We start from the raw sequence: 26,663 nt of genomic DNA on the forward strand, positions 1-26,663 counted from the left end.
ATTCCTGTTTCACCGACAGATTGAACAGTGACACGGCAATGACATACACGAATAACAAAACACAAAGTGGTAGTCAGAGGAGCCATGTGTAAAACCTACAGATGCCAAGGAGATTGCCGCTAACCAATGCTGTGCTGAAGAGTGAGAACTGCCCCCAACAACCCTGTCTGTCTTCAGTGTTTAAGATTTGGGGCTCTGCAAAGGGACTGGCTGATGTGTGATGAGTTGCTTAAACTCTCTGAGCTTCGGCGTCTACATAGAAGGGCAAGTAGTAACACCTAGCTCACAGCTGGAGGCGAGGGGAGGGGCGGGTTTGTGACGATCAAATCACGTAACAGAAATAAAAGCACTTGGCATTGAACATGGCATGTAATCAGCATTCAGTAAATGTAAGCCGTCATTGATAATAGTGCGGCTGATTTGGGTATTAAGCACAAGTTTTCATCCCACTTGAGTCCAGTTATTCCCTCCACCAAAATGCATCCTTGTGCAACCAAACCAAGAGTCAAATTTAACAAAATAACCAAACAACACTGGTCTGACTTCTCATATTCCACTACATACTCAATGAACTACAAATATTCCATTTCCCAGAATTTCTTTACAATTGTTTATTCAGTTGACTTAGGGGATCTCTCAAGTTGGGAAATGAGGACACGAGTAGAGGAAATCAGACATATTGGAGCTACTTAGGCTTATGATTTGACTTGTTCACCTCAATAAAGTAAATTAAATAAATAAAAATAAATTAGGTTCTTGAGAACTTAAAACTAATGAGCCATAAACAAACCAGCCACCATTCCAATGGGCAACCAGAACAAATCCTTTACAAAAGTTTCAAGAAAGGCAATGATGATTTGGATTCCAAGAAGCCCAATTAGGTCCCATATACCAGCTCTGACCCACTCAGGATAAGCCATTTTAGAATCATACCTTGGAACAAGGCTATCACCTCCACGGAGAGTGGTGGGGTCTAGCTCAAAAATGGAGGAGATGTCGTTGCCTTCCGGCACAGAAACCAGGGAGTACACCATCTTTTCTTGGGCATTTCGCAACCTGCTTCGAGAGGCATCCTGATCAGGGTCCACCTGAGGAGGAAAAGTCATCAAGTCATGGATTCTGCACGCCAGACCTTCCCTCACTACAATCACTGCACAGTCCACAGGAACAGGGAAGAAACATCAGCAGTTGGCAGGAAAAGAACCGCAGTTTCAGAGCAGTCATGAAAGAGGACAGTCGGCCACCCACGCCAAGAATATTTACACTCTACCTCCTTGTGTTGCAAAAAAATGTTTAAACAATGCAGGGTTACAGTAACAGATGTCCACGGAAAGAATGCTAGGGAGGTGATGAAGTCCACAGGGCACATCCGTCTGCAGTAGTTGGAGAGAGAAGAAGCACTTTGAGAAAAACTCATCCTGTGGCTTTGGTTGTGGGTCATTGTGTGAAGCTACAGTTAAATGGTCGAGCAATAATAATATGATACATCTACTTCCCAGGAGAAAAAGTAAAATAAAATAAGCCTGCATCCAAGAATTCGTAAGCAGAGATCCCAGGGTGGCCAAGAAAAATATTTGAGAAGTCAGACTAGCCCTGAAAAAAAGTTCATAATTAATCAAGGAGCACTGCCGACGACAATTCAGGGAAAAAGGGGCCTCTCTTGCTATGTAAGGGATTTAGTGGAGGCTGAAGAAAATCTCTGACAGTTAAGACTAATGAACAATGACGAAAGCTTTCCTGAGAAACTATAAAAACACACTGTAGGCCCCAGAGCCCATCTGCCTGAGTGGATTTAAGCATTATGCTTAGACCGTCACGTCCTCGCATAGGCTTTGCTACGTGTCTCCCGTCACTGACACTCTATGTGAGATTATTTTTCATTTTCAACGTCCTTGCAAGAAGACAACATCCACTTGTATCTACTGGGAAGAATCACATTTTCTTTGTCACTAACTTGCTTGGCTTGGGCTGAGGCACGGACTCTTTTCCAACTGGGCAATGGATAAAAGGAAATCAAGTTTAACACGCCAAGGAGAGAGGATGAGAGAAGTTAATTCCAGGGCCTGACATCTAAGATTGCAGGCAATAGTCTGTTCTAGCTCATCGGGCAGCCCCAGCTTTTGTTTGCGAAAAGGAAGAAGGGAATGGAGGGAGAATGAGGGGAGAGGGAGGGAAGGAAAGAGAGGGAGGGAGGGAGAAAGAAAGAAAATACAAAGGTTTCCTTTAATACGCAGAAGCTCTGTGTCTTCCTCCCTATGCCCTCTCCTCTAATACCTTATAGCACCATCCAAACAAAGCCGCAATTCATTGTTGTTTCTACCCTCGAGGATGAATCTACTGGAGAGCACCAACTACCCCAGTTCAAGGAAAAGCTCTGCCCTCTTCTAACCACTCTGACCTGCAAAGTCTTCCACATACCACTTTAAAATAAGCCCTGACCTGATTCTGGCTTGCGACACACGGCTCAGCTACAGGCTGGCAGTTCAATTTCGGACCTGCTGGAACACTGAAGAAAAATTAAAATTGCATGGAATGCCTGTACCTGGACTTGTAACCGCAAGACAGCGGCTTCGCATTCTTTGTGTGCAGTCGGCGTTTGCCACCTAGTGGGAGGAAAGGCACATGTACAGCAGGCTGTAAGACGAGAGCCAGCCTGGGATTGTCCTTTCTCTCCCTCTGGCGTCAAGAATGCAGCTCATGGGGCGCCTGGGTGGCTCAGTGGGTTGGGCCACTGCCTTCGGCTTGGGTCATGATCTCGGGGTCCTCGGATCGAGTCCCGCATCGGGCTCTCTGCTCGGCAGGGAGCCTGCTTCCCTTCCTCTCTCTCTGCCTACTTGTGATCTCTCTCTGTTAAATGAATAAATAAAAATCTTTAAAAAAAAAAAAAAGAATGCAGCTCATGGGTGCTGCTAAATTGAGAAAAACAAGCTCAACAAGTTAAGTAAGATTCCAGGCAGAGATTCCTACAGGCACTGGATGCCAGTCTCGGGGACCTACATGACCCACGAGCAGAACAAAGTTTCCTCTCCCATGCTTTCCCAACTCCAGCTTTCCTGCTCAAGTTTCCCAGCCTACAAGAAGGTGAGGGGTATAGGACTCTCCCAATGCTAACACCTTCCCCAGAGAGGCAGGAGCTGGGCCGCGTGGCTCAGGGTGTCCATATGGGCCACTGGGCTCCTGGGGACAGGTCTCCAAATGAAGACCGCCACCCAGGCAACATCCAAAGCAGCCAAAGCAATGCAGTCTAGATCTGCACCCACGCCTGCTGGCACATTCCACCACCAGGGCACAGAGAAGCAGGAGAAAATAGAAAGATGACTGAACTCTGATTGAACCAAGACAGGTCTGATGAGTTAGGACCATGCTCTGGTTCCTCATCGGTCCAACAAACATCATCAAATCTCCCCTAACTCCTTTCACACAGCTTCTGCGCAGTCCAGATGAACTCATGGATGGATGTAAAGGCACTAAAAATGCTAATGATCTTGTCCAACCTACACAAATGCTCCTTGCTGAGCGCTTACTTTGGGCTGCGTCTTGGGTTCCACAGCTCACTTGGGCATTATAACAAGAAGTTCCGCCACTTTTACAGAGGAGGGAAGTGAGGGCCAGAGAGGAAAATGTAGCTCCTTCAGTCCCACAGCTCAAGCAAAGGGAGGGTCTGCTATTTAAACCCAATTCTGCCTCTCCTCCTGCCCTGCTTTTGGATCACTACATTCTTCCTCCTGTGCTACAAATGCCCGACCTCCCCACACCCATCAACAGGCCAGGAGGGCAGCCCCATTCTTCATACAGCTCAATGTTCAAATGGGGGTCAGGTCTCACAGGCAGAAGCCACAGCTCTCCTTCGAAGTCATCTCAGAGAGGATAATAATTACTCTGTGTTTCAGCCCAAATGGTGGTGCTAACGCCATTAGAGGCAAGTCCCACAGGGTCTCTCAAAGTAAAGAAGGTGCAGTGACAAGAAGTGCCCTATGGAACACGGCACCCCCGCCAGTCCAAGCCTCTGAAGACCAGTCACGTGAACACTACACACCAATGTTGGGCAAAGACTTTACTGCACGCTGGCAAGAAGTCAGACCAGGTCAGTGCTCTCAACCTGCCGGGCAATGAGGCAGGCAGCTCTCAAAATGAGCTCTGGCAGTAAGAGTAAGGAAGATAAAAGGAAGGAGCAGGACCCGCAGCGGCCCCCTCAAGAACTGGGAAAGACATAACCTCCGGCGGCAAGTCCAGGAACTCACGACGTGAGTCCCTCAGCTAGCATGCCTCTTCACTCCTTCCAGAGCTAACATTGCATCCAAGCGTAACTGCAAGGTTCATCCTTTCCACAGAATTTGGACTTTCCAGAGACAACTGCATTCTGTCATCTCCAGCCCAAACCCCTTTATCCATGGATCCACTTTAAAACCTGTGAGCTCTTCCAGAATTTTATGCCCCCCTCCGAGTCAAAAAGAAGTAAGCTCAGGACCACGTACCATATTCACCAGAGATGATCACATGAACACACCATGTCAGAGTAGCAACCATTTGCATTTTTTAAAAATCCTAGACCAGAATGAAGCACTGTATAAGAGAAGGGCTTTATTGAGAGTCGTCATTTCCATAGAACAGTACCACTGTCCTCTTTAACACATATTTGTGGACAATTCAACCCCCAAGTGCCCCCAAAGCAGCATTAATTGGTCGTATGGCTTCTAAAGAAGGATTGTGTTGGCATTAAATTCCAAACTACATTATAAAGTCTACTCCTGAGTCTGCAGAAAGCAAGGACAGATGGTCAGACAATCAAGTGTCTACTCCAATGTCAGGAGCACCTTGCCTCAGGTATGACCTCCATCCTCTAAATGACACTATCCATCTCACACACTCATTCCCTGAAAAAATCTGGGTGAGTCATAGATTGAGGTCAACAGCAATCAGATATTCATTCTTAAGGGGCCATCTCTGTCTTTTACCGAGGGGCATTCCAAGAGAGCATCAACTTCTGCAACTTAAAGGTGGAAACCCTTTGACTAAGCACACAGAAGGAGCATCATCACTGCTAGTCCTGGACCAATCAGAACAGAGGAAGATATGACTGCCCTCAAGGGAAGCACAGAACAAGACCCTCTTTTAAGGCATCCTATGGTTTCCCCTTCCCCATCACTCAATGACAAATGGCAGTTCTTAAATGGGGTTCCAGATCATTTGGCCTCACCCTACCAGATGGAGACAAGAAGGCTCTTGCTCATACTTACTGAGGGCTGAAACTCCAGGCATTCTTCCTCAAAGTCAGGGTCTACCTGATGAAAAAGAATCATTAGGAAATTAAAACATCCATTGATTTCTCCAGGACTCGGCCCCAATTGCAGGAGACTTCAAGGCCTGTGAACATCTCTGAACAGCTAAAAACTCGGCCCTTCCCTCTGCTCATGAGACCAGCATGCCACAACACATATCACATGAATACAACACACAGGGGACAATCGACCAGTCACCAAAAGATGGCTCTCAAGTGTCGACAGAAGAACACAACAAGTTTACTAGCAAGGCAACAGTTAAAACCCTGAGATAAATTAAAGAGGAGTATCCAGTCATTGATAATCCTGCTTAGTTTTTGACAGAAATAAAAAATTTATAGCCTCCGGCAAGACTTACACTCACTGCAGAACATAACAGATAATGCAACCACCACTGATCTTTGGCAAAACTTGAATCAACATTTCTCACAGCTGGCTGGCTGGGTCTGTAACTCCTTACGGCTTCATTTTAAATTTCAACTTGGTCTTGACTTTTGATTCGTAAGTATTTTGAAATCATCATTTCTTCCAAGTAGCAGGCATCTCCAGGATGAGGGGCTCAGTACATTTTGATTCAGCCTTCTTTGGGGTCAGCAGCAGAAGCAATACTGAATCACCCTGAAGATCTCTGAGCTGTCCCACAGTGGAACCGGACCAACGGGAGGTATCTTTTGATGTACGACAAGAATCTGATATAAATATGTATCGTACATCTTCCAGCAGATCAGAGTAAAACTCAGCATCTGCCACACGGTAGGATGGCTCCTTAATTGAGCACAAAAATTAAAAAGTCAATTCCTCCTGTTCAGTATTGAGTTTTGCCTTTCCTCAAACACCCTTTACAGACATTTAAGGAAAAGTTAATGTCTTTGATTTTTGGCATTCCTACAAGTAAAGATAAGACCCTGTCTATTCCAGCAGTGCTCTGAAAACCAGAATACTTGGTAAAGTTGTCTAATTCTTTATGTGTCTTAACGCTTCCAGCTTTACCACCATGTTTCGCTACAGCTGAGTCTTGGACATTCATGTTAGGAGCAGAGTGGGTAGATAAGACATGGGGAGACCAAAATGCAAGAGCAAAAATTTTATAATCCTAAATCCCAGAGAAGCATTCTTTCCTTTTTTTTTTTTTAAATCTGCTCTCTTAGCAACTTTCAAATATACAATATAATTAACTACAGTCATCATGCTTTACATTGCATTCCCATGTCAGTATTATTTTCTAACTTATCTTCTCCCCACATCTTGATCAAATCCCTGTGAAGTACTCAAATGTGTTAATCATCTTTACCTTTTCTCATCTATAAGCAGAGAAATGAGGCAGGCAGAAACAGAAAAGCCGAAGGAAAGGCAAGGTGACTGAGCATCTAACTTCCCAATGGCCACAGGTAAATGAGAAAAAAAAAAAAAAAAAAAAAGGAACGTGTCAGCCTTGAAAGAGAAAGACACAGAGGCTGTTACTTACCTCTGCTGCTAAGTAATGCCCTGTAGCAAGATGCTTGAAACGGAAGAGGCTGTTCCAATATCCTGCTCCGCCCCGACATGGGTCATGTTGAACTACCTACAAGAGGAGGAATGATTACCAGGAGTGGAAAAAATGTCAACCCATAGGAAGACAGCACTGAGACTTCACTCCTAAGTCATAGTTCAGTAGTGATATTTACTAGCTGAAAAAAATGAGTATCTTCCAACAAAGCCACTGCAAGTATCACATATAATGTCAGAGCACAAACATACGAAAGTGTTATTTTTCTCCAAAGAAGAAATAGTCTCCCAGTTCATATGAAATGGTTCTAGCAAAAAGTTGAATGGCTTTCAGATTATTTGCTTTAATCATAGTAAAGTACAAGTTAAGATTCTACAATGCATCCATAAAAGGCATGACAAATAAAACTAAATTTCAGAGGAAACCGAAAGAATTCTGTACTTGTACTCACGTGCTGAAACACACAGATAAGCCAGGGCTCTGAACTTGAAACTCACAGAGCCTGGGCCAATTTACCATAAAAATACATGTAAGTTCAAGTTCTGGTCATGATGGAATAACTGGCAGTCGGTGCCATGAACAAAATACATGAACTTGCTAGAGACGACTAGAAAACTGCATAAAATACAGGAAACAACTGTGTTCCGATGTTAGACAACAGGCAGTACACAACTGTGGTCTCTGAGAAAAGGGAAACAAACAAAGTGATCTTCATGATTATTCCAGCTTTCTGCCTTAAGGGTCCTCTCTGGACGGTAGCCCTGGGAAGAAGAATCCAAGCAGAAGACACCGATCTGAGTTGAGGAGATACATCAGAATTTAGGGAGACTGGGTGGCTCAGTGGGTTAAGCCGCTGCCTTCGGCTCAGGTCATGATCTCAGGGTCCTGGGATCGAGTCCCGCATCAGGCTCTCTGCTCGGCAGGGAGCCTGCTTCCTCCTCTCTCTCTCTCTGCCTGCCTCTCCATCTACTTGTGATTTCTCTCTGTCAAATAAATAAATAAAATCTTTAAAAAAAAAAAAAAGAATTTAGGGAGACTAAAGTGGCAGCAATTTATGGGGCCAGAATACAGAGCTACCCAGAGAAAAAGCTCCAGACAACTACACAGGAGGCTCCTTGAGCTTGTGGTTGAATACCACGTTGCATATGTGTAAGGGGAGACCACACAAGGCCCAATGAAGAATGATAGGAAAGCTGTGAGTCCATTGTTCTCATTGTTCATTTGGGGCTGGGAGATGTTCTGACAGATTCCATGGAACACCTTGGGCATTCTATAAAATGTCAGAAGAATTACACCTTAGTGATGGAGCCAAGCCAGCCCCCAAAAGAGAAAAGACTGTAGCACACTTGACTTAGCAAAGCTTTAAAATAAGCCTCCAAAGCATCAATCTGATACATAAGTAACATTACTGTGTGACAAAACAGAACTCAAAATTCTTTAAAGGAAGGTAACAGAATACAGGTACTCCATAAAATAGCACCACAACGTTCAGCATATAATCATGAAGCACTGGACAGATGAGAAGCAGGAGAATGTGACCCACAAACTCAGCAACCTGTCAGACAATATCAAATGATCCAGCATTTCTGTGTGGGTTGGTGGGGGGAGGAAACATATCTGAGACAAAATGAACCCAAATTTTACCATTTTGATACATACATACAGATTCAAGAAACTCAATGAACTCAAAGCAGGAAAACACACACACACACACACACATACACACACATACCTACACACACACACACACACACATACCCAAGGCAAATCATAATTAGATTAATGTAAATCAGAAATATCAAGAAAAATCGTAAAAGTAGCCAGGAATAGCATGAAGGACATTAGGAGAAGGAAGGGGAAAATGAAGTGGGAGGGATCAGAGGGGGTAAGAACCATGAAAGACTGTGGACTCCGGGAAACAAACTGAGGGTTTTAGAAGGGAAATGGGTGAGCCTGGTGGTGGGTATTAAAGGAGGGCACGGTTGCATGGAGCACTGCGTGTTATCCATGCATCAAAAACTAATGACGTACTGTCTGGTGACCAACATAGCAAAATAAAATAAAAAATTTTCTTAAAAAAGCAGCCAGGAAAAAAAAAAAAAACTCTATACAGAGAACAAAGGTAAGAAACCCCTGAATTCACAACAGAAACAATGCACACAAGATGACAAGGGATGCACAACTTTTAAGTACAAAAAGAAAAAAACCGTCTACTTAGAATTCTGCATCCATCAAAAACAGCCTTCATAAACAAAGGCCATGTGGAGAAACTGGAACCTTAATATACCACAGTGGGAGTATCAACTAGTGCTATCTGGCAGTTCCTCACAAAGTTAAACAGTGTTACCACAGGACCCACAATTCCACCCCTAAGAGAACTGAAAAACCTGTATCCTCACAAAAATTTGGTAGGTGAATGTTCACAGAAGCATTATTCAGAAGAGCCCAGAAGCAAAAACAATTCAAATGCCATCAAGTAAGAAAGTACGGTGTATCCATACAATGGAATATTATTTGGCAATAAAAAGGAATGAAGTATTGAGTCACGTGGCAAAATGGCTGAACTTTGAAAACACTCTGAAAGAAGTGAAAGAAGTCCGATTCAAAGGGTCACATAGTGTAGTATACCACTTACAGGAAATGTCCAGCATAGATAATTCCATAGAGACAAGAAACTGATTGCCAGGAGGGAGTGGTTTGAGGAGAAACAAGGCGTGATCACTAGGGATACAGGGCTCCTCTTGGAGTAATGAACATGTTCTAAACTTCACTGTGGTGATGGTGGCCAAACTCTACAGATCTAAGTCAAACCATTAAATTGTACACTTTAAATGCAGGAGTTGTGGCTCAGTGAAGCTATTATTTAAAAAAAAAAAAAGATTTTTAAAATGAAGGTGAAATATGTTTCCTCATTTTCAAATGAGAGCAAGAGAATTGGTCACTAACAGGTACAAGAAATGCTATACATGGTATTGGCTTCCTTTTTTTAAAAAGGAGCACTAATGATTCCAGAATCTGCAAGAAAAATATTAAAAAGGGGGAGACAAAAAAGGGGAGGACCCTCAATGTTTTCCTAGGATATGCAGGGAAAAACCAGCAGGAAACAATTTTTTAGGGAATAAGAATTAGACAGCTGTTTCTTTTCAGAAGAAAAAAGAGAGAGGGAGAAGATGTTCTGAAATGGATTTCTGAGTTAAGTATCTGAACTTTTTAAAGTCCAGACCTTAAACACCCTCTACAAAAACTTGTGATCTTTAACTCATTTCTACCGATGTAGAAAGGAGTAAGACATGGTGGTACCTGCTTGCAAGTTTACTCAAGTCAGCCTTGGTGACTTCTGCAGGGCTTGGACTTGTTTATGGGTGGGGGAGTTATGACAACATGTTAAAGCAAGATGCAAAAATGTTTGTCATCACTTGACAAAGTGATGTCAACTGTGCAAAACAACCTGCTCACAGAACAAACAGCTCCAATGAAATGGGTACATTAAGTTAATGAATGATGGGTTACTTCTTCCTTTTTTCCTGTATTTTCAGTTTTCTCTTAGTTTCTACTTACTACTTTAAATTCACTTGAGAAGTTTTTTTGATTTGGGGTTTTTTGTTTTTTGGCAGTAGTATCCAAATCACATGAAAAGTAGTTCTGAAAGACGTTTTGGCTGTGCTGAGTACAGTGGTGACATCAGGGAACAATGGCAAAGGTCTAGCTCACAAGGGGTTTCTAATCTAACAGGACTGACAGGGTCTCTATGTAGGCACTGACTAAAAAATTCCCAACAAGTGCTCTGGGTGTGGAGAGAAGGAGAAAAAGAGTAAGAAGAAGGCAGAAATTGAAAACTCTATGCAGAGTCCTTTCATTATGAAAACTGTAGAAATTATTCTATACAACAGTCAAGATAAACCTAAGCACTGCAACATTCATGTTAAAAGAAACATAAGACAATTTTTTAAATGGGCAAAATATTGCAAAAGACACTTCCCTGAAGATAATACACTGATGGCAGACAAAGACATGAAAAATTGCTCACTATCATTAACCATCAGGGAAATGCAGATTAAAAGCACTAAGAAATCCCATGATGCACCTACTAAAATGGCTAGCATGGAAAGGACGAACCATACCAAGTGTTGGTGATGATGTGGAAGAACTAGAACTCCCATACCCTGCTGGGAGGAGCATTAGATGATATGAACACTTCTGGAAATAGTTCAGTAGTTTTGTTTTTTTTAAACATACACCCATCATATGATCCAGCTGTTCCATTTCTAGATAGTCAGCCAAGAGAAATGAAAGTTCACAGCCATGAAGAGACTTGCGCACATCTGTAATGCCCTCCAAAGCTGTAGTTCTAACAGCCAAATGTTGGGATCAACTCAAAGGTCCATCCACAGGTGAAGAGACAACTTGTGGTGTACCTCATGGTGAAACATTCCTCACCAACAGAAAGGAATGAACTACTGACATGTGCAACAACATGAATGAACCTCAAAATAATCATGCTGAGTAGAAAAAAAAGACCCAATAAAGATTATACACTCTCTGACTCCATTTATACCAAGTTCAAGAATAGAGAACACCTAACGGTGGAGATGGAAGATGGAAGTCCAATCACTGGCGACTTCTCTAGGAGGAAAGAAAGATGGTGCTGGAAAGAAGTTCAAGGGAGCCTTCTAGTTGCTTCTAATCTTCTACTTCCTGATTGGGTGCTGGTCGTGTGACTGTGTGTGTATGTAAAAACTCATCAACTTATATACTTTTGACCTGGGCACTTTGTGTCTGCTATACCTCAGTGAAAACATGAAACCATTAGAGCAAGGGAGGAAGAGGAGAGGAGGCAGGCCAAGACAGAGAAATGCATGTACCCTAACAGCTGCGGTTACACGGAGAGAAGGGCTTTGGGGAGAGGCTAAGTCCTGAGGCTCAGGCTCTCATCACCTCTGTCACCAAGCACTCATGCCATTGTCTAGGGGTCCCACCATTCTAGTCTCTTTCCACCTCCTCTCAATAAATGACAGGCAGAATCATTTATCTCCTCAAGTAGCAGAATCCTTTATCTCCATAAGTAGCGCACTGAATACTTTACTCCCCTGCTCGAAACTCCTCTCCAAACGCCCCTTCCGCCTATGACTTAAATCCAAACTCCTCACAGCTTGGATAGGTGCCCTTCAGGCTCCAGACTCCAAGCCCAGTTTCTGTTTCCCTTCCGTGCCCACCCTCTGCTCCCCACTGAACTGGGACGCTGAGCCTCACTTCATTGCTGCCTCATAGTCTCAACTGCATGCCACCATCTGACATTAAGTGACCGATGCTCTACGCATCTCTGCCTTCAGAAATACATGCCATCTCGTTCCGTACCAGCTCAGATGCCACGTCCTTCACCCAACCTGAACTTCTCCCTCCCTCACCTCCATCCCCAGAGCAAGAGGAAAGTGTCTGTGGCCACATCGCCATCCAGTGATCTGGATGTTTCTCTATCCCATCCCTGACATGAGTCACCGATGTACCCTGCAGAATAGACACTCAGTTACATATTGTTGGGACATATGAGCACGGTCGAGGAAGACATGGAAGGAAACAATGATTCAAGAGTAAGAAAACTTCCAACTTCACTTGAGAGTTTGCTTCCCAAGTCGACATCATTTTTCCCCACAAGTGCACCCAACATCCTCCGGATGCGGCACGATGCGCTTATTCATCTGTCATCCCAACTCATTTTCGGAAAGAGGTGAGCTTAACACTTCACAGACCCCCGAATGTTCTCTCTCCCTCTCCAGTCCCCACCCTTACCTCCACTTCCCACAGGGCTTTTGAACTCGTGGCAGATGTGGCCGACTGCCGGCCGGTGGTTCTCAGGAAGACATGCTGTTTCTTCCTGTGCTCATCGCAGGTGAGAAACTTCTCCTGCTCTGCATGGAACAGCCTTACCACATCACCCTAAAAAGTCAGCACATGGAGGGTTTAAGGACCATGGATCTTACCAGAGAACTGAGCTACTGCCCCACATAGAGCCAAGTGCAGCCAGCCTGGGAAGTACCAAACTCACCCCCTTCAGGATGTCGTCTTTGTTGTCACTCCATTTCATGAAAAGGACTATTTTCCAGCTTGTATTGCAGTTGACAGAATTGACCTGAAAAACAAATACAGTTATTTTTTCACACGTCCCTCCCCACTGTTTTCCAGTGGCGAGTTTTCCAGCCCCAAAACTCCACATTACTGCCTAAGAGGCAGGGCTGTGCTTCCGCTCCAAAATCCTACCAATTCATACCATTAAGATCACAGGAACTGCCAACTGAACTGGCCTGGCAGACGTGTTGGGTAATAAAGGGTGCATTTCTGCCCATCACCATGTATGCTCAAAATGACTAAGGGTACCTTCTTCACAGCCTTTCTTCTGCAACTCTCCTGCTCTGCAGCCAAAAAGTAAAAGCTCAGTAGAAACAAGGACCGAGAAATGTACAGGTACAAAGACTGCAGTGAACACATTCTAAAATGTGAATGATAATCACTGGCAACAGCAGCCACCGCTGGTACACTAAACACATGCCAGGCACTGGGCGAAGCACTAATATTCACGACTATGTTCAGTCCTCAGCAACACGCTGAAACGTGGTAAGGACCATCACACCTATTTCAGACAGGAAAACTAGTGCACAGGGAGATTAGGGACATGTACGGTAACTAGCCTGGAAATGCGGACAAGATCTTGTGATCTTGACCCATAGACAAATATTTATGTCACAATCAAGTTACTGTCCTTTGGTCCTGGAATTGTCAAATTGGAGGCCAAGGAGATGTTTTGCCAAAGTCAACAAATCCCCGTTGCCGGGCCACCGATGGCCTGTAGCACACCCGTTGGAATAAGCAGCCAAAGACATTCACCCAAGGCAAACAAACTGGAAAAAGGTGCCCATGTAGCCAGAAAAATGTGAAGAAGAGGCCCTTCTCTGGCTTAACAAATTAGGCAACAATCTCCCAATTATAGGAGGCTTAGTAAACTGAGTCATAGGGGAGCTATTAGCCCTCCCCCAACCCTGATTCTGGGCCTTGGTTACTCCCCTCCAGAACAGGTATGCTGCCCCGAGTCACTAATAAGGTCACTTTCATCACGCACCTGCTGTGGCCCCAAGAAGCCCTGCTCCTGCGGCCTCTCCTTGCCCACAAGCCATCACGCGGTTTCCCTTACCTCGTTGCAGCCCGGGTTATCCACCAGCTGATGGCTGCTGGCATGTAGAGGCTGGCCGGCATTGACGGGGTTCAGTACAACCTTGTCACCAATGACCACCTGGAAAGGAAGAGACCAACAGAGCTTTTAAAAAAAGGGTCCGACGTCCTTGTGGAGAGCAGGTGGGAATGTTTAGACCACACCCTTGGATATGGTACATCCTCACCCATCACAGCCAAACACAGGCCAAGCAGTGAAGTCCCACAATCCCCGTCCAGTCCCTGGAGAAATACCAAGACTAGCATGGGACACCGCTGCCAAGTGTCAATATACCCCCTTTCCTATGTTAACAAAGATCTATAAAAAAGCTCAGAGTATTAGGAATAGAAGCAGAACATTGCCTGAAGGAAGTCTATTTTTAAATGAATAAAGCTATAATCATCTATATCTAAAGTAATGACTTTCATACTCTTTTGGTACAAGCCAGAATAAGAAATGCATCTCTATTATATTCCAATTCATACCTACTTATGTGCACATATATATGTGTGTGTGTGTGTGTGTGTGTGTATATATATATATATATGTATGTGGGTGTACATATATAGATATACATATCTATATTTACCTAAAACAGAAGTTACCTCCTTAAAACAATAGCTATCCTCATTATGTTTAGGACAGCCTGATACTATCTATTCTCCACTTTCTAAAATGATAGTCACAAGCCACTAAACCGATGGGAGTCCACAAATAGATCAACACTTGTTTGTAAAACACTATCCTACAAAGGATAATCAACCTTTCCATGCCATCATACCTTCTCAACTAAGGCACAACTAAACAGATAAGTTTAAAGAAGGTCAGGATTTGCCAAATATGAATTTCAGGACAGAGCATCTTGCTCTTTTATTATGAGGGTAGAGGGAAGGAAAACCAAATTGATGGCTTCCTAAGAGGTAAAACTCATCTATTTTCAGTTTGCTACATTTGGGGAGGGCATACAATTAAATTTTCCCTAACTCCAAATAAATACACATACACACACACACACACATAGAAAGATAGATAGATAGATAGATAGATAGATAGATAGATAGATATGGACCTCAAAAAACCAAAACCTATGGTGAAAACTAAGCTTTACTGGACTTGTTCTTCTCTCCTCAGTGGAGGATCAATATTTACTACATACCATCTGGGAAGGTATGGTCTGTTTCTACCTGCTTCTGGGATACAGCGTATAACATAATACATACCCCAGCATATAAATGAATACTTCACTGCCCAAAGCTTGCAAACTTAAATAGCAATATGAAAAACGGCAAAACTCAGTTTGAGATTAAAGCTAGCTGAGCATTTTGACCAGATTTCAAACTGTTTAAGGAACACATTTTGTGTTAGTAAGAAGCTACTATTGTCAAATCCTAACAAGGTCAGAAAAACAGCTTAATAGCATTTAAACATACTTGTTGTCAAGTCGATGCCCACATAATGACGTACTAATGCAGCTGACAACTACCAGAATGCTCTGAGTCACATGGACAAGGATTTTGGTGGCTTTATACCCCCCAAGCAGAGGAGCCAGCTGAGGACAACCCCAGTCACTGACACGGGATGGAGAATCTGCCAGCTTACTGATAAAGGAACAACTGAAGCATCATCCTAAAATCCATTCTCCCTCCGTACTGTATCTAGTTATCTTCTCTTCTCCTTCTCTACTAACTGTATTTCCAAAATAGAGAGGCGTTTCCATTCCACAAGTGATCTAGAATGATAGGGACACTACCCAGGACATTTATATAGGATAGCTGTTTTCATGGTGAAGTTACTAAGGTAATGGGCTATTCATCCAATTTTTTCAGAAACTCAGTAGGAAAAACACAGCTACTGTATTTAGGTCACACTTCTCTCCAAATTTCCCTGTTTCCCAAACATTGGTTTCCATAGTGACTCCCTTCTCTTCATCCAGGATGAGCCTCTGGTTCCAACTATAAAATTCTCCCCATTGACTTTTATATACACTTTATATGCACTTACACTGTCTCCGATGGATCGCAGCTTGTAAAACGGCTGAATATAAAACCAGGACCCTTCGTTTCCCGCCTCGTCCAAAGTCACTCTCATGGCGTTCTTCTCCAGCAGAGCCGGAAGCCTCTTATTCACAGTTAGGTATTTATTACTTTTCAAATGCAGGAGCTGAAAACCCACAGAGGAAATAAGGTGAGTGCCAGCAGGTCTCTGAATCTCTGTGATGTCTTCAGTCACAAAATATGTTTCACACATTCCTTCCACCCCTGAGCTAACTTTAAAGTTAGAAAATCATCAACGTATCTGAGGCAGGGAATAATTGGAAAATAAGGAAGAGCAAGGGAAGAAGCAGAGGAAAGAAGAAATATTTTATTCCCCACCCCCAACATGGCCATGGACAAGATGGTAGTTGTTCAGGTCAAGTGCACCATCAGCAAGGATGAGCATACCATCTTTGAACAAGTAGGAGCCTAATCCCATGTAAAGAAGCTGAGGAATTGCAATCCAAATACTGCTGACCTGAACATGGAGCTGAGGGAAGGCACTTTGGAGCACAAGAAATAGTTGAAGAGATGACCCTATAAGGAGTAGTCCTTTCATGTGGAATAACAAGGCTGCTATAAATTTCCACCTCCAACTGCTAAGTACTTTATTCTTGATTCTTGGGAAAACCAAAGATCTAAATGGGAAACAACTTGTCTCATAGTAGGTCTACACCAGGAAGCGCTGATTAATGCCTCCCAAATTAACAGGCTATAAGAGAAGATGGAAGGGTAGATGAAAGATTGCCCAAATCCTGGAGAAATATTAAGACCAGTATGAAACTGCATTGCCAACTGCCAATATCCCTTTTTCACATGTTAATAGGTACACTTTCTAGAACATTCCTAGGAGGTCCACATTCTTCTATCAATTCAACAGCATTCTATCAATGCTTTTAGGCTCATGGGTCATGGATCATGAGTCTGATTTGTGAGTTCCTGGCATGCCTTGGTCATTATACACAAGGGGAAGGCAATGCCCTCTTAAGTCTCATCATTACTCTGGTGAGTGGCCCCTAATCCTCCACATAGCTGTCCAGGTGCTGAACTCAGTTGGTTTATAAACTGGCATTACATAGAGATGGAGACAGATCCCAAGATCCAGGGTTCAAAGAAGTAATAGTAAGTAATATCAGCTAAAATATATTCAGAGCCTACTCTGGGACAGGTACCTCTCAATCATTCTAGACAACTAGTACCATTATTATTCCCATTTTGCTAGTGAAGAAACTGAGGCATGGGAACATTTCTCGCCCCAAATCTCATAGTTATTAAGTCACAAAATCTGAATTGGAATATATGGGAGAGTTTATATTCTTAGCCCCTGTGCCTACCTTCCATCTTCAGTTCAAGCCATATTCTCTGATCTAAACACAGGAGGGAGTCCAGAATTTGAAGGCACTGGACTGACCCAGTAATAAAGCAGATATTGAACTCTGGACCCACCTGGCCCCTTGTGTCCTTTCTCAGTTGGACAGAACTTGAAAGGATGGTCAAGGGGGACTGGCAGGACATATCTTCACACAGATTTTAAAGCTACTTTACTATTGCAAAAATCCAAATAATAATAACCCATTTAAACATAAAAGGTGGCTATTACCAATGTGGCAATTCTACTTTTCCCATGCTCTAGATTATCACTGCTAACACAAATAACAACAGGAAAGAATTCCTCTGTAACCAGTCAAGTTTAAATGGTAAGCACTATCTTTCCAAAAGGTAAATAATGGAGCAGGATAACCAGATGGGTGAGGTCTTCAAAAGTTGGTAACTATTACCCTTTGTGTCTCTATCAAAATGACCCGGCAACTAGGTAAGTAGAAAAAGGCTACAGGGGTATCTGGGTGGGCTCTGCCAGTAAAGCCTTGGACTTGGGTTTTGGCTCAGGTCAGTATCAGGGTCTCTTAGATGGAGCCTCTGATTGGGTTCCGAACTCAGTGGGGAGTCTGCTTGAGATTTATCCCCTCCCTGTCCTTCCCCCTCTGCTCCTCCCCTCCGCCCACCCCCACTCATGCAGGCACCAGCTCTCTCTCTCTAAAATAAATACATAAATAAAATCTTAAAAAGGAAGAAAAGGAAAAGGCTACGTTTGGCACTAGACCTCCTCTCACACTATTTTCTGCAAGGAAAGACCCAGATAGATTTTCTTAGCAAACCCCACAATAGCTATTTCCTAAAGTGTGATTTAACCCCATGCCAACTTTAAAGGCACAGGGGATAAACAAGTGAACCTCACAATCTATGAGACAAGACGTGAAACCTGTCAACAAATATTCTACCTGAAGGTACTGAATTGCAGTGATTGCCCCATGACCAGCTCTTGAACCAACAGATAAAAGTTACAGGTAAGCCAATTTTTACCCACTAGAGAGAACTTTCAAGGAAGGCAAGTGAAACAGAAGTGCAGCCGTGGCTCATTTCCAGAGAGGGAACTTCCCACTTCAAATATTTGCACAGAACTTAAATTACCAACCAGAGGGCCGAGTAGCAGCTTCTTGCACTGAGAGAGCCAACTCAAAAGCCCAAGAATCCAACCCATATAAGAAGCAATGCTATACCTTTCGCACCAGACCGGCTGTCTCCATGGGAGCCCTGTGAGAAAGCTGTCCAAACCCAATCTTAGGTGTTTATTTTTCAGCTTTGTTCTTTGTAACACTCCAGCTCCAGAAGAGAAGAGTGGTCATGACCTACCTGGATCACGTTGCCATACTGGATTACGGTCCCCAGCAATTTCCTGTTTTCTGTCTCATTCTGTTTCTTTTCCAAGTCTGCAGCATGCTGTACATGGAGAAGGAAGACTGGTCACAAAGAGAAAACAATGGCTTGTGTTTCTCCACAGTGATGCAAAACCCGTGTCACCAGTTCATACGAGAAATGCAGAAATAAGCAAATACGTAAGCAAGATGAGCAAGGGGTTCAGGAAGCCATCCCACTCTGCCCTTCTTGGCTTTTTTTAAAATGTTTTTTTTTTTTTTTTTCTTTTCTTTCAGGCATTCATGGACATCTGCTTAGGTTAAGACTACGTCAAAAGCTTATGTATTTTTGAGGAAAATAGGGTAGGGGTGGGAGAAAATTTGCATAACCCTTTTATGATTTGTAAAAGTCCTCTTTTAACATTTTGGAATAAAATAAAACTGAATTTAAATGCTGATTTTGGGTGACTTTTGGTTCTCTGTTCTGGAAAATTCATGAGCCTTAGTTTCTACTTTTGTAAAATGAGGATAAAAATAGTACCTTTACTCATGTACCATAGTGCCTGGCCACTGCAGCTTTTAATGGAATGCTGTTTATTATTATTAGACATTATTATAATTTATTTAATTTTAATTTTAAATTTTTAAAAGATTTTATTTATTTATTTGACAGAGATCACAAATAGGCCCAGAGGCAGGTAGAGATAGGGAGGGGGAAGCAGGCTCCCCGCTGAGCAGAGAGCCCCATGCGGGACTCGATCCCAGGACCCTGGGATCATGACCTGAGCTGAAGGCAGAGGCTTTAACCTACTGAGCCACCCTGGTGCCCCATTTATTTAATTTTTATAGTAGCTCCTTGAGGGGGGGTTGTTATCGCCATTTTAAAAAGAAAAAACATAGACTCAGAGATTGAAAGGTTTACTCAACACTGTAATTAGTTGGATAGTAGGTACACAAGGAATTTGTTAATAATATCTACTTCTGTGTATACTTAAAATTTGTTTAGTAATGTCTTATTTTGGGGTACTTGGGCGGCTCAGTTGGTTAAGGTCTTACTTCAGCTCAGGTCATGATGTCAGGGTCCTAGGATCAAGTCCTGCATGGGGATCCTTGCTCAACGGGGAGCCTACTTCTCCTTTGCCCTCTGCCTGTTTTACCCCCTGCTTATGCTCTTGCACTCTCTCTTTCTCTCTCTCAAATAAATAGATAAAATCTTAAAACAAAAAACCCACATCTGTACTGTGCTATGTGAGCACGCGCGCACACACACACACACACACAAAGGAGTATTACTCAGCCATTAAAAAAGAATGAAATCTTGCCATTTGTGACAACATGGATGAACCTGAGGGTATTAAGCTAAGTAAAGGAAGTCAGACAAAGACAAATACCTAATGATTTCACTTACATGTGGAACCTAAAAAACAAAACAAATCAACCAGCAAGGGGCATCTGGGTGGCTCCTTCAGCTAAGCATCCAACTCTTGATCTCAGCTCAGGTCACAATCTCAGGACCGTGAGTTCAAAACCCACGTTTTAAAAAAAGAAATGGACAAACAAAAAAGCAGAAACAGACCAATATATAATAACAACAAACTGGTAGGTGCTAGAAAGGAGGGGGCAAAGGTGAAGTGGAGTGGGAGGCGTAGGCTTCCAGTTATGGGATAAATAAGCCATGGGGATGAAAGGTACTGCATAGGGAAGAAAGTCAATGATGCTGTGACAGTGTTATATGGTGACTGATGGTAGCTACACTTCTGGTGAGCATAGAATAACCTATGAACGTGCCCAGTCACTATTTTTACACCTGAAACTAATTTAACATTGTGTGGCAACTACGCTTCAATTTAAAAATAAATAAAATGATGCTGGATATTTTTTTAAAAATCACATCTATTAAGTAGCAGGGATAATCCTCAAACCCACATTTGGGTTAACTGCAAATCTATAGGTACAAAAGGGGCCAGCAGTCATTACTAGTCCAAATTTGGCATGCTCGGGAACCTGGGAAAGCTGAAGACAGGGTTCCAGAAGAGTCTGCCAGGGCCACCAACCGGAACAGGCATTTTTATTCATTTACTTGTACACCTCAGAAAGTACTGTTATCATATTATAACAAAACTGAAGGGGAACTAGCTTTGTCCTAGGCAATAAAGACATTGTTGTTCCGAGCTCTGTCCCCCAAACCTAGACTGGGTCAAACAGAAATAAATTAGCAGGAAGAAATCAGTATCTAATCTGATGGATAATAAAACCCTGGTGACCAGCTGTGCGTTTCAGAATAGTTCCCATTGTTTTCTTCCCAGAGTTTCCCTCTCCTTGAGTCCAGATGTCCCCAGATGTCAATGGGAAAATGGGTCTCTTTCCTAAGAATGGTCTGCATTCTTATAGGACATTCTGGGCTTGGCCCTGGTTCCACCACATACCAGCTTTACCATCTTGGCCAAGTTACTTAATCTTCCCAAGCCCAACTCAGCCCAACTTTCTTGTTCACAAAATGGGGACAATGCAAGGGAGATCAGAGAAAATGTATGCCTGATATATAATAGGCATTCAATAAATTCCAACATTATTATACTACATCACTAAAGTTAAGAAATGTTCTAGTGTTCTAATAATGAGAACTTCCACTGGTGAACTGGGTGTCTGGGTGGTAAAAAAATATTTCCATTTCCTTCAAATTCAGCATCTGCTCCATCGCTACCTTCAGTGCAGGTATTTTTAGGAAGGTACATCTTCTGACAAAAATAAGTTGCAGAAAGCAATCCTAAACCAAAAAGAAACCACGTTACAGGATGGAATGACCTGCCTATGTTAGTGCCGATCACTGTTAAGTTTCTCCCATCTGTCTCAGCCCTATAAAACAATGGTCTATTCAGGGACATCCCTCCCTCTTTCTCCTGGAATCAGGTACCAGTCTGCTTCTCTCAGTTACCCAAGGATAAAAATCCACTGGGCTCAAGACACATCCAGAAATAATACCAGGACGGACAACATGACCATCCCAGGCATCTGAACCGCCCTCAGCACCAACCTTAGCTCTTCCTTCCTCTCTATCCACAGCCTCCCTACATTTCCTCCCACCTTCTGTTCTCCCTAGCTTCATGCCTGTGCTGCACCCCTCCAGAGATCTCTGGAGTACCCCCCACATTCTACAGGTAGTCTCCCAAACACAACACTGGACTGAATGCACTTGGAAGGAAGGTTTAGACTTCTTAGAGAGGCATTTGTTCTTTCTGCTAAGTAGCTGTCTCTCTTAATATGGACAGAACATTCAAGAAAGAAAAAAATGTCCAAGTGGGAAAAACCATACATTCAATAAAATAAGACACAACGTTTTCCAACAAATATAGTTTTTCCTATACTCAAAACCTCCTACTGAAAGGACTCATCTTTAGTAATTCACAAGGCAGTGATTCTTGAACTTAATGATATAAAGGCACCTAAGTGGCTGTCAGTTAAGCCACTGGCTCTTGATTTTAGCTCAGGTCACAATCTCAGGGTTGTGAGACTGAGCCCGGTGTCAGGCTCTGTGCTCAGCCAGGAGTCTGCTTGAGATTCTCTCTGTCCCTCTTCCTTTGCCTCTCTTTAAAATAAATAAATCTTAATAAATAAATGAATACATAAATAAATGATATAAAGGTTACAGTTTAAGAGAAAAAACTCTCACGGGCATTCCTCTTACTCTCTATTTCCAGGGACCTCAGGTTAAGAAGCACTCATCTAAAATATTAAGTTCCTACCTACACTTAGATGAAGTACAGATGTGGCAACTCAGTGTTTGCTGGCATGTCTAAAAAGAAACATCAAGTCAGTCATCAAGAAGGCATATAGTCCGTATTAAAAATTAAATGCCACCAGCTCTACATATTAAAGAGTATTTGTTTAAAAAGATATAAAAGGTAAAATTAGAAAATCTTAGAGAACAAATACCCAAGAAGCTCTCTTAAAATGCTGACTGTCTCCTCGGAAATACTGTTGAAAGGTTTAATGATAACCAAGCCTATATAACTATATATAAGAACATTCAATGCATCAACCTCATGGACTATTTGAAGACTTCACTTTTCCTATAAGCATAAGCATACTTGGCTTAAGGAGAAAACTCTCCAATTCATTTTACTTTTTACTAAATACATAAATGCCAAATGTGTTCACTTGAATTCACCCATTGTTCCTTAGATAACTTCCCCTACAAAGCCAAATTCCAGCCTTAGACAAAACCATCTTCATGACTTTTGTGTTTCAATAGGTGAGGCACAGATTGATAAAAAGGGAGTCAGGTACTAACTACGCCTGAGCCCTCTGATTGAGGTTGTTTTGCCCTTGAACAGAACACAACTTGGTCTGTTCAACCCCTCAAGTACATTCTAAGGAATGGCCCATGCTGTGAAACGGTGAACTGACAAATCTTTCTGAAGGATTATCTGGCCATATCTCTCAAGGATTTTCAATGGGCGCCACTTCGATTTGGCAATTTTGTTTACAGAAATTTCTCCTAAAAAGATAACCTTGCATACAAACAGGTCCATAACAGCTAGTTTCAGTCCTGTAAAAACTGCCAGGATTGTGAATACCGCCCACCCCACAAGGACTGACTACGTAAAATCACAGTGTTGACATACAACAGAGGAAGTGGCCATGTGGCCACTAAACAGGAAAATAAAAGATTCTTATTCTTATATTAAGTGAAAAAAAGTGAGTTAAAGAAAGAGAAGATAGCCGTATGTTCCCAATGATACTTCAAAATGTAGAAATACAGGAATATACAGCGGTGGGGGGTGCCAAATATAAACCAAGGCTATATTTGAGGAGTAAGATTTAGGGATTGTATTTTTTTTCCTTTTCTTACTCATATATTTTGAAATTCTTTTTCTGTAATACTCATGTGTATTATTTCTTCAAAAACCTCATCATACCTCTGTGACAGCCTGGATTTTTAAAATTCATCTTAAGTGTGTTATGTTTTCAAAATTTAAAACCTTGTAATTTAAATACCTGTTGCTCTTCTCTCTTAAACACTGGGTTGAATTTCCAAGGAAAAAAATCACACTTAATGCTATGGTCTCTATCACCATGGTTCACCCTGGATATTACCATGCTCCCTAAGCGACATGAAGGTCAATCTTATCATAGCCACCTGTTAGCTTATGTCAGAAAAACAGAGAAACCATTCTTTAGTTACTATAGAAAGGTCACTGGAACATGGGGAAAGGTTATTTAAGGTCAACAAGCTCTACAATGTGTAATACAATATGGAATTAAGGCTTCTGAAAACAAGCAATATAGGACCCAAGCTTCGGGAGACAAGAGACTCGTCACTCCTCTGGCTTTTCCTAGTTTGTCAAGACTATGACTTATTGTAATTGACAGTTTCTCAGAACCAAAACAGTACAGGTCAAAATGCTGTCGGCAAACAGTAGTCAAAGCCTTTGAACACATTATTTGATTTGTGGGTGGGAGAAGCTCATTTTGCCAAAAGACTTTTGATAAATCATGACGAGAAGAGTCACAATCCAATTAGTCCTGCAGAGGGAATGAACACACAGTAACCAGCCACTAGATGTCATTCTCCCTCAGAACGGCTGTTTATATGTTGCTTATCCTAGTGAAAAGGAAGTCAAGTGGTCTAGACAACTAATTCCTTAAATGGCATTAATTTAAAATAATCTGACCTTTGATTGGGGTGCTGCACAGTAGTTGACAAAAATAAAAATGAAAACCCACTGGAGACTTGCCATCAACCCCGAAAAGTAAGCAGCTGCCCAAAATACAACATTTTAATGACTGTACTAAAACACGTACACGACTTCCAGACACTAGAGGGGAAAAAAAGTCCAAATAAGCAGCAAAGTAGGAAATGCACGAAGTCAACCTCCAAGTCACATCAGCAACCCTAAATAGGGGGAAAGTACTAGTTCCCTTTTTAAAAAATGTTTTAAAGAACCAACAGCATGAAAGAGCTATTTCATTTTCTTTCTTTTGCTTTCTTTCTTTCGTTTCAAATGTGTTCAGAGTTCTTGACCACCTTCAAGGTTGCATTTTTTTTCAACTATGCAGTTTTTTTCACAGTTCATTCATGAGAAGGAGCCCTGAAAGGAACTTTCCTTGAAAGAAACTGTAATGACAGTTCATTACAGGTTGCAAATGGGTGTCTAAAGAACCCCATCCAGCTTGAGACATTATTGTACTGAATGGATGCTCTAAACTTTAATTGAGTTAGGTGCCAACGTCTTTTGAAAAATTGAGGTATTAGATAGAAAGCATGAATTTTTAGCTTCTCTTGAAAAAGTATAAGATGTGGCGGCAGCTCTGGGCCCATGTCCCCACGCACCAACAGCAGTGGCACGGAACTTCCCTGCTCTGGACCCATACATGCACACTCCATTTAGCAACCAGGCCCACCAAGTTCCTTTTATTCCAGTTGGCTTCCTGCATAGTCAAGAGGAATCGGAATTTCCAACTTCTGCTGTAAAAAGCATAGGAAAAGGAAGGTTTTTGAGAGGTACTAATAAGATCTGATAGAACTGAAAGATTTTCGTATCAGAAAAAGAAAAGTCCAAACTACGAAAGATGTACTTCTTCCAAGATAACCCCAAAGGCATAAGCACTCCATAGCTACTGAGAGAGATGTGCAAAATTAAACGTCTTGCCCAAACCATTCAACTAGATTGCCACAGTCCCAGCACAAATGTCAGGAGGATCCTGGGTCATCACAATGGTTGGGGGAGGCGGGGGTTGCTACTGATATTCAGTGCACAGAAGCCAGGGATGCTGAATTCCCCGAGATGCATGGTAAAATCCTGTCTAAGGACAAAGCATCATTCATCCTGTATAGTTGCATGTCTGACATTTACATGGGTTAAAAGGCTGTCTGCAATTTCTGGGTCTAGCTCCTAACTCCACTTAACGTATCAACACAAAGCATAGTTTGATAGGGTTTAATTACCACTAACACATTTACCCAAAATGCAAGTGCTGTTTAATAAAGGGAGGAATGTACTTTGCATTCTTTGTAACACTACCAAGATCTGCTGACCATTTTGGAAAATTACTTACAAAAAAATTGCTTTTTAGTGACAGTACTACACACCTACCTGAGTCATAGTCTTTGGCTGCCTCATTCAGAGTTTATACAAATAGGAGCGAGCATTTACTTCCTTAAGTCCCCTTGAGTAATCCTGCCCAAGCATTAACTAAAGCACGCAATTATAAGATTTATTACTTTCCTCTTATTTCTTCTTTATAATTCATTTTTTTAAAAGGTGGTGTCTTCAGAGGTTGTATTATGTATGAATGTTATTTCCTGTTTATAGAGTTACACAGTATTTTCTACTAAGAGGGAGTCTACTGAGGTTGAGAATGTCTGCCCTAAAATCATGAAAATAATGACACAGTTCCTGAAGTATTCAAAGCAACCTATTTGTTTCTGTTCTCTCTTCTTCTCCTAACCTCTGACTCCCACAGATGCCTCAGACGGAGGCTTGGCACTTCTTTTTCCTCCAGGAAGCGCTCCCTGACTACTCATACTTATTCACAGAGATGGATTTGGGTGCTCCTTCTAGGTATTTCTGCAACCTCCCAGGTGCTTTTAGGATCACCTGTAATAGTACTTGCCATACCATCTTGTCACCACCTCTTTATTCCTTATTAACTCTTGAGCTCCCAGAGGGTTCAGACACTGTCACAGTTTTATCCTGATTACCTAGCACAGTGTTCCTTCAATCAACAAATATTTCTTGAGCATCTACTATGTGCCAGATACTATCATGGGCAGGGGGGACACAGTGGTGAACAAGCCAGCCATTCCTTTTCATCTTGTGGGGCTGCCATCCTAATGAATGAAAGAGGATAATTAAGGGAAGTACTAAATATAATTGCAGACTCTCATCAGTGCTGAGAAAAACAGAGACTGTGCCACAGTGGAGGAAAGCGAGCAGGGCATCACTGAGATAGGAGATGAGGAGAGAC

The 26,663-nt window shown here is 42.3% G+C and overlaps 1 protein-coding gene across 6 annotated transcripts in view; it reads right to left on the reverse strand.

Moving 5' to 3' along the window:
- Positions 1-26,663, reverse strand: part of ITPR1 (inositol 1,4,5-trisphosphate receptor type 1) — a 328,468-nt gene that overhangs the window by 181,835 nt on the left and 119,970 nt on the right. For 3 of the 6 annotated variants that reach the window (XM_044253117.1, XM_044253115.1, XM_044253114.1), the window contains exons 6-13: positions 18,691-18,777; positions 15,968-16,126; positions 13,949-14,047; positions 12,809-12,892; positions 12,553-12,699; positions 6,745-6,840; positions 5,238-5,282; positions 934-1,088 (exon numbers count right to left, since the gene is read on the reverse strand). In XM_044253117.1, coding sequence (XP_044109052.1) covers positions 934-1,088; positions 5,238-5,282; positions 6,745-6,840; positions 12,553-12,699; positions 12,809-12,892; positions 13,949-14,047; positions 15,968-16,126; positions 18,691-18,777 — 872 coding nt within the window. The remainder of the gene's footprint in view (positions 1-933; positions 1,089-5,237; positions 5,283-6,744; positions 6,841-12,552; positions 12,700-12,808; positions 12,893-13,948; positions 14,048-15,967; positions 16,127-18,690; positions 18,778-26,663) is intronic. The other 3 variants (XM_044253119.1, XM_044253118.1, XM_044253116.1) reach the window with 1 other exon arrangement.

Source organism: Neovison vison, chromosome 6 (genome assembly GCF_020171115.1).
Source record: "Neovison vison isolate M4711 chromosome 6, ASM_NN_V1, whole genome shotgun sequence".
Classification (NCBI taxonomy): domain Eukaryota; kingdom Metazoa; phylum Chordata; class Mammalia; order Carnivora; family Mustelidae; genus Neogale; species Neogale vison.